This window comes from Budorcas taxicolor, chromosome 12 (genome assembly GCF_023091745.1).
Source record: "Budorcas taxicolor isolate Tak-1 chromosome 12, Takin1.1, whole genome shotgun sequence".
NCBI lineage: Eukaryota > Metazoa > Chordata > Mammalia > Artiodactyla > Bovidae > Budorcas > Budorcas taxicolor.
The window spans coordinates 13,155,758-13,164,840 of record NC_068921.1 but is presented as its reverse complement, the minus strand read 5'-3'; the positions used below and the strand labels follow the sequence as shown (position 1 = coordinate 13,164,840).

General features: G+C 42.0%; 1 protein-coding gene across 1 annotated transcript; it reads right to left on the bottom strand.

The window, feature by feature from the left end:
- Positions 1-261: 261 nt before the first annotated feature.
- Positions 262-8,649, bottom strand: FAM216B (family with sequence similarity 216 member B). Its single transcript, XM_052650348.1, has 4 exons — positions 8,609-8,649; positions 6,060-6,171; positions 2,554-2,674; positions 262-479 (listed from the first exon to the last, which is right to left on the bottom strand). Exons 1-4 carry the CDS (start codon positions 8,647-8,649, stop codon positions 262-264), a joined length of 492 nt encoding a protein of 163 aa, XP_052506308.1.
- Between the last annotated feature and the right edge of the window lie 434 nt (positions 8,650-9,083).

The following is a 9,083-nucleotide window of genomic DNA, read 5'->3' as shown; positions in this document are numbered from 1 at the left end:
GCACATGGTAGTGTGTGTGTGCGTTGATACTCCTTTCTCCATTCATCGCACTCTTTCCTTCTCCCGTTGTGGGCTTGCTTACTCTTAGCTCCATTGCTCTTAAACCTTTCTACTTGTTCTGGCTGGCAAAATGCATGTGAATGGGAGAGATTATTTCCAGGTGTGGGGTTTGTATTAGACGTTATTCTTTTATTTACTCCTATTCAACAGATATGCACTCAATACTTACTAGATGCTAGGGGAACATGGGCACCCACTTGTTCAGAGCTTGTGCACAGCCTTGGACCTGAGGGATGGGAGCCTTGTGCTTTGGGCCCTGAGTGGAATCACACACACAGGTCTTGCTGAGGGCTGTGTTCTTGTCCTGCCCGCGGCTCTCTGGGGGACGGTTCTATGAGGACCTGCCTTGGCTGAGGCCCTTTTGGTTGAATCTCTTAGTACAGCCACATAGGCCAAGGCTTCCCGCTGAGTAATATAGCCTGGAGGGAAGAAAGGAGGTAAACTTCAAAGTCAACAGCTTTACAAAGCAAACAACTCTGCAAATATCCACATAGGCACAAAATTCCTTCTACTTTGTATGGTAGAAACAATTATGTTTAGCATTCTCAAACTGTACAGTTTTTCAGGGTATGAGGTATGTTTTTCTTCTGGTACATTTCTCATTGAATAAGTTCGTAAATTAATTAAATGAATAATAGTCTGTAGTTATTGCCAAATGGACAAATATTTGGAGAGGGACTTGAGCCATGAGAAATCTTCACATGAGTTGCTTATCTTTAATAGCAAACTTGCTTCAGATAGAAACAGATACATTCGGTCTCAGTGTTTTCAAAGTGCAGTCTGCAGACCCTGCACAACAGAATCATTTGGTTGAGGCCGCACTAATAATGCTCTTTAAAAATGCAGGTTTCCGACTCTATTTCAAAGAACTTCTGAGTCAGAAACACAGAAGGTTAGGCTTGGAAGTCTGTATTTTTTTTTTTTGGTCCCTCTGCATGGTATATATGATCTTAGTTTCTAGATCAGGGATCGAACCCATGCCCTCTCCATTGGAAGCTCAAAGTCTTAACCAGTGGACCACCAGGGAAATCCCTGGAAGACTGTATTTTAATAACATAGACAAGTGTCTTATGTGCACTACACATTGCATATCTCTGTTCCCGGTTTTGTTGGCATCTGTGCAGTTTTACTCTACAAATAAGGCTACCAGATGACAATCCTCATGCTTTCAGTCAGGCATGGGGATCTGGCTGAATTCTGGTTCTGCCATTTACTAGTTGCATGACCCTGGTCCAGTTGTTTAACTTACTCATGTGTCCAACTCTTTGTGATCCTGTGGACTCTAGCCCACCAGGCTCCTCTGTCTATGGGATTTCCCAGGCAAGAATACTGGAGCAGGTTGCCAATTCCTTCTCCAGGGGATCTTCCCGAACCAGGGATTAAACCCGCATCTCTTATGTCTCCTGCACTGGCAGGTGGATTCTTCACCACTAGGGCCACCTGGGAAACAAAACCTTGCCCATATGGGGCATGAACCCACAACCCTGAGATTAAGGGTCTCATGCTCTGCTGACCGAGCTAGCTTGGCAGCTAATAAGTGATCTCCTGCAAACACTCACTTGTCTTGAGCACTTCTCCCTTATTAGTGTTGTTCCTGTATTTGCACAAAAGGAAAATGCTGTTGTTGCTTGTTCTTGATTTTAAATCATTTGCAAAAACTGTGCTTTCCTTTTGTGCAAATACAGGAACAACACTAATAAGATAGATGTGCTAAAGACAAGTGAGTGTTTACAGAAGAAAGGCTCTGTTGGAGTTAGAAGAGTATAATAAGTAGGAGGCAGAGACTGAGAACATCTCCTGGAAGAAAAGGAGTTCAATATTAACTACCTTTCCATAGACTGTTGCTTACAATCTATGAAGGTTTTCCACAGCCATTCTTTCTGGTTCATAAAATCCCATGTGGTTGTGGAATAAGAGAGACGGCAGACCTTGGGGTGAAGACACGTGATCTTTGGTGTGATGCTCCTCATTGATGTTTACTCTTTGTGTGATCTTGATCGGGTCCTATAACCTGTCTGAGCTACAGTTTCCCACAGCAGTAAAGTGGGGGTGAAAATGAGATATTCTGTGTAGAGCTCATAGCACAGTGTTGGAAACATGGTAGATCCTTAATAAACATAAGCGTTATCGCTGTTGACTTAAACAAGCCAGTGAGTCTGCACGACCAGCGATGGGCTGAGCGGTGGGTTAGCCTAAACCATCTGCCCAAGCCCATTGCCGCTTCCACTAGATCAAGTGCTCGTAAATCTCAGAGAGTTGTTGACATTTGATAACAAACCCTACTCCAATTTCTTTAAGCCCTCTTAATTTCCCCATAAAGCCTTGCTTTTTATTGTCAGAGAAAATCATTTTTAAATTGACCTGCCAACCATGTTGATAAAACAGCAGGCTGACAGGAGGCCATTCTTCTTGAATTATTTATCTGGAAACCCGACTGTAGCATAAGAGTCCTCCTTCCTGAGACACCTGGTTCCGGTCAGGTAGTTAACTCACCAAGCAGCTGCTGGTGCTGAAGGCTGTGAATGTAGCGGGTCTGCAGTGCCTCCCACTGGGGCCTGGGGCTGTAAATCCTCATGATACTGTAAAAATAGCGCTGCTGCCCTTGGGTTAGGTCCTGCCAGAGCAGAGCAGGGGACTCTGGTGAGTTGCTGGACTTGAGGATCAGAGTGTGATGTATTCAAAGCTGACTCGCACAGAAATAAGATGCTTCTCCCATTGTTTCTCTCCCCTTGTCCCTCTCTCAATGAGTTTCCTTTCACCTCCCTTAGTTTACTTAAACCGTCTTCCACTGGCATCTGTAATGGTGAAAATGAGTTTAAAAAAATAAAGATTCTAGGTAGGTAGGTCACAGTATTAGGCTGAGGGAGATCCAAGTATTTTCAATATCTGATGCTGAAGCTCCAATACTTTGGCCACCTGATGCAAAGAGCTGACTCATTGGAAAAGACCCTGATGCTGGGAAAGATTGAAGGCAGGAGGAGAAGGGGGTGACAGAGGATGAGATGGTTGGATGGCATCACTGACTCGGTAGACATGAGTTTGAAGAAATTCCAGGAGATGGTGAAGGACAGGGAAGCCTGGCGTGGTGCAGTCCATGGGGTCACAGAGAGTCAGACACGACTTAGCGACTGAACGACAGCAACCTGTACTGATCTGTTGTAATCCTTGTTGAGGAAGGTAGACTGAGAGTCTGCACAGGGCCTGAAGTGTGCCAGGCCTCTGGAGAGTAAAAGAACTTTCCCTTCAGAGCTCTCAGTGTAAGCAGAGAAGATAGATGAGTGGATGGGTAATGTGATAAGCATTCAAGGTCATTAGTGAAAAAGTGCTATGAAAACAGAGAAGGAATATAAGCTCATGTTAAGGAGTCAAGGAAGCTCCCTGAAAGAGAAGACCAACACGTCTGAGTCGGCCTTGTCAGGAATATAAGCTCATGTTAAGGAGTCAAAGAAGCTTCCTGAAAGAGAAGACCAACATGTCTGAGTCTGCCTTGTCAGGAGAGATTCCCTAAAGGGGCTAGAATATGAATTCTCAAAGAGCATCGGCATCGCTTAGGAATCTGTGAGAAATGCAGATTCCCAGGTCTCACCAGACCTACAGAATCAGACACGGGGAGAGGGGTGGGGGACCCAGGACTCTGGTGACCTCCGGGTGGTTTTGACACTCGCTCCGTAAAATTTGGGAACCACTGGACTAGAAGAAAATGAAAGGCTGATTAGAGAGAGAAAGTGGTACAGATTTTCTTCTGGGGTACAAAATATCTGAATATATTGCGAACCAGACTTTTGGCATTTTTTTTTTTAAACTTTAACCTGGTGGCTCAGGCAGTAAAGAATCTGCCTGCAGTGCAGAAGACTCAAGTTCGAGCCTTGGGTTAGGAAGATCCCCTGGAAAAGGAAATGGCAAGCCACTTCACTATTCTTGCCTGGAGAATTCCATGAACAGAGGAGCCTAGCAGGCTACAGTCCATAGGGTCACAAAGAGGAGGACACAACTGAGCTACTAACACTTTCACTGCAATTACAAAAAAAATTATTTTAACCAGGATATAGAGTCTGAGCTGGAAAAGCCTCTAGAGTGGGACAGCGGAAGATCATGGAAGCCTTTTATGCTACACTAAGAGGTTAAAGATTATCTTTACTATGAAGAAACAGTGGTCTTTCTTTAAGGCAGTGGTTTCCAACAGGAGTGATTTTGACCCTCAAGGGACATTTGGCAATGTCTGAAGAAATTCTTGGTTGTCAGAGATGGTGGGAAGGAAGATGGTTGCTACTGGCATTCAGGGGTTAGAGGCCAGGGATGCTGAACATACTACAGAGCACCAGTGCCCCCAGACAAGAATTACCCAGGCCCAAATGCCGTTCTTTGAGCTGACTGGATCTGCATTGTAAAGACCACTCTGGACCTGCTATGCAGAATGGCCTTAAGGGAAGACAGACCACTGGTAAGGGGACCATTTGGAAAGCTACCACCTAGTGCAGGGAGGAACAGGAAGGGCTGCATTACAGTTGCTTTTATATATTTGCCTGATATATAGCGATGAGGAAACAGAGAAAGTGGCATCAACATTTTAGAAAAATCAAGATGAAATAAGTCCGTGTGTGTGTGTGTGTGTGCTAAGTTGCTCAGTCGTGTCCAACTCTGTGACCCCATAGACTGTGGCCCGACAGTCTCCTCTGTCCATGGGATTCTCCAGGCAAGAATAGTGGAGTGAGTTGCCACTTCCTTCTCCAGGGGATCTTCCTGACCCAGGGATTGAACCCATGTCTCTTATATCTTCTGCACTGAGCAGGCAGGTTTTTTTTTTTTTTTTTTTTTTACCACTAATGCCACCTGGGAAACCCAAAATAATTTCACCTTAGGCTAAAACATTCAAAGGAATGACAGAATTTCAAAACCAGTTGATAACCAGGTAGTAAAAAGTAAACTTAAGATAATTATACATAAGCTAAGTGAATTTTATCTGCTAAAACATTTTGTGTGGCGTTGAAATCTATCAGTTTTTTTTAAAGATCTAGAGACCTTAAACTTGATATTACAAATATATTCAGAGAGAAAGTAGCTGAGCCAAGTACTTCACACTTGAGATATTATTTCAGTTTTACAGTTTCCAAATCAGATGTTTTAAAAGATAATATATTTGAAGAAGAGAATAGATCCCTAATTAAGCCTTTTCAAATGATTGAGAACAATATAACATGAAAATTGCAATCCATTTCAAGAGCAAACCTCCAAAGTGCAATGGGAGTTTCCATTATATAAGATAAAACCTTGAAAATTATGGTTTTATTTTACAAGGGGGGAAAAAAAAACCCATAGTTCTTTTCCTTAGGAGAATACCATCTTCCTAAAGGAGAAGTAATAGATAATGCTTTTTTCCCTGATTTGATTTTATTTTAAACTTTTTATTTTGTATTGGGGTATAGCCAACACAGCTCACAACTCAAGAGGTGTGGGTTTTAAAAAAAAGTTGTTTTTTTTTTTAATACTGGAGTATAGCCCATTAAGAATGTTGTGATAGTTTCAGTTGCACACGGAAGGGACTCAGCCATACATATACACGTATCCATTCTCCCGCAAATTCCCCTCCCATCCAGGCTGCCACATTGTGTTGAGCAGAGTTTCCTCTGCTGTATAGTGATCCTTGTTGGTTACCCATTTGAAATACAGCAGGGTGTACCTGTCCATCTCAAACACCCTACCCGTCCCTTCCCCTCATCCTGCCCCCTGGCAACCATAAGTTTGTTGTCTAAGTCCATGAGATAGCAGATGACAATTTTGATGTTGTTACCCTATTGCTTAGCTTTCCTTAAGGGGAAGAGTTCCTAAAGGGGGACGGATGTAGGATTAGATTATCCGAGTGCTCCTTCATTCTCTCAGACACACTGTTGCACACACGAGGGTGTGCGTCGAGCCCTGTGTTCTCCCTAATGCCAGGTAAACCCTCACCCCCTGAAGAAGAGCCAGAGAAGGCCCCTCCATCTGTGAATAACATGCTGCACCTTCAGCAATGGCGTGTCAGAGGCAGAGCGAGGGACTCGAATGCGAGGAATATGTGGCACATTGCGCAGCTTTTGTTGTCTTTTCCATTTTTCTCCCATCTTTATTCTGTACCTGGAAGCAACAACAAAGCACAACATAAATTTTCATGTTGTTCAAACAATTTTGGGGGATGTACCTGAGTAAGTAAGCAATCAAGTAAATAAGTGAACAGATAGATGCGATTTATTTCAAGGGAAAAGACGTTTTCTCAAATGATTCCATGGAATTGGACCTCACCAGACTTCTTAATCCTGCATTTTTCCCAATTCTCATCCCTTACTTGTTGTTCTGTCGCCAGGCCGTGTCTGACTCTTTGCTGTAGCCAGGGACGACAGCACGCTAGGCTTCCGGTCCTTCACTATCTCCAGAGTTTGCTCAGACTCTTGTCCACTGAGTCAATCATGACATACAAACATCTCTTCCTTTGTCGCCCCCTTCTGCCCTCAATATTTCCTAGCATCAGGGTCTTTTCCAATAAGTCGGCTCTTCACATTAGGTGGCCGAAGTATTGGAGCTTCAGCTTCAGTATCAGTCCTTCCAGTAAATATTCAGTATTGATTTCCTTTAGGATTGACTAGTTTAATCTCCTGGCTATCCAAGGGACTCTCACGAGTCTTCTCCAGCATTACAGTTTGAAAGCATCAGTTCTTTGGTGCTCAGCCTTCTTTATGGTCCAGTTCTCACATCCTTACATGGCTATTGGAAAAACCATAGCTTTAACTATACAGACCTTTGTCAGCAAAGCAATGTCTCTGCTTTTTAATATGTAGTCTAAGTTTATCATAACTTTTCTTCCAAGGAGCGAGCGTCTTTTAATTTCGTGCTGCAGTCACCATTGCAGTCATTCTGGAGCCCAAGAAAATAAAATCTGTCACTGATTGCACTTTTTCCCATCTATTCGCCATGAAGTCATGGGACCCAACCCGAGGGAATAAATCAGAGTCCTTTGTCTTTCTGCTTACTCTGCATTTGGAACAGGTGAGTTGTAAAACCACATCAGGTCTTAACAGTTATTTCTTGGTAACTCTAAATAATAGTTATTACTTTATCTGATTCTATAAGTAATATATATCATTTTTGAAAATTTGAAAATAGAAGAGGAAATATGATCATCCATAATTTAACAGTGCATAACTATTGTTGTCACTTGATTGATTTCATTTTACTATTTTTTCCCTGTGTACATCCACTGTGATATTAGAACAGGGAGCTCATGCTCTCTATGTTATGCACCTTCCCAGCACGTTTAATAGCCTTTGAAAATATGATTTATCATGGCAGTCTATATATCTTTGCATCATTTTCCATTTCTTGCACATTCAGATTTGCTGTTTCCCAACCTTGTACTATTAAAGAAGCTGTTAAATCTGGCCATGTTTCTAACCTGACAAAGATGCAGAATGAAGGAGCCACAGCTGCTATGATTAAGTCTCATTTCCTTTCCATGCAATTCAGGATTTAGAATCTGAGGTGTATAGAATAATTTAAAAACTAACCATCAAGAAAGAATAAACATATTGGAGCAGGGTTAACATGGCAGAGTGGAAATCCCAGCATTTCTCCTCTCTTCCCTCCTTTGCCCCTGCCAACAAAGTCTACCTCACTGGTTTACTTGATTACCTAAAATTTTTTAAAAATTCATTTTACTGAAGTATAGTTGATTTACAGTGTTGTGTTGATTTTGGCTATACAGCAGAGTGATTCAGTTGTATGTATATATACATTCCTTTTCATATGCTTTTTCATTATGGTTTATTGCAGAGTGTTGGGTATAGTTCCCTGTGCTATAGAGTAGGACCTTGTTGTTTATCCATTCTATATATAATATGATTAGCTGAGATTTGAAAATAGAATGCTCTCACTTTAGGCCCGTTCCTCCTCTCTCCTCTACCCTATTATATGCTCACGCACATGTGTGCACACGAGCACCACAGTACATGCACTTGAGAATTTTAACATGTGAGAAATCTCTGGTTCCAAGTTTACAGAGCTAAGGCTCAGATTTTCCAGAAGGGAAATTTATTAGGGAAATGTCGGTCAGCATCTTTGTGTGTCTTGTTTCCTCAGTATAAACTTATAATTTAAACCATAAGTATTTTATTCAATACTGCTTTCCTTCCATGTGCTCTCCGGAAGGCATCCCAACCAAGATACACTCTTTTAATATTGATGGTGATAGACGCCTACACTCTACCCTGTAATCAAATCATCTCCATATCCCTCCTCCCATTTTCCAGGTCTGTAGAGCAGAACATAAATATTCTTCAAAGCTGGAAAGATTTTTTTTTTCTTTCCTCAAATAGCACCAGGAAATGACTGACAATCTTTCTTAGGGCAGCAATTCATGTGTGCTTTCCTCGGGCTATTGCTAAGGAAATCCATCTTACCAAATCAAGTGGTCTGCACTTGATAAAGTTTGATTAAAATGCTTGCAGAGCTCAGGGAGGAAATATCTACCAAAAAAATTATATCTGAAACAAAAAGACAGATTTGCTTAAAAGAAACTTACCCTGTGTTGTAATCTCCCCTCTTTAAAAAGCTGGGATTCATATTCAGTGTAGTTTTCCCGCAAGGTCCCTTTCTTCATGGGGTGGTGGCGGTACAATCCTGTTTGTTGATAAGCTGATATCCAAGCAACATCATGTGATGGAACAAAGAGCTGGGAGATTTGGCTGCTCGCCTTTCCCTGCTTCTAGGCAACATGCAGCTGCACAGTTTAATCTTTTATCTTTTTTCCTCCCCAAATTTTATATCTAATTAAGTGTCAACTTCTAATCTACCATATCTGCATTCAGTGCAGACACCAGGGAGAAAAGTACATGGAAACAGAGAGACTGAATATTAAAGGTCAAGAGATCCATCAGGGCAACAGCCCATTACATGTGTATTTCTCAGATTTGGAATCAATAATCCCCATCCCTGTTGCTCAGAAGGATGAGGGAATAATTCCTAAACACAGAGGTACAGGCATAAACTTGTGGTAA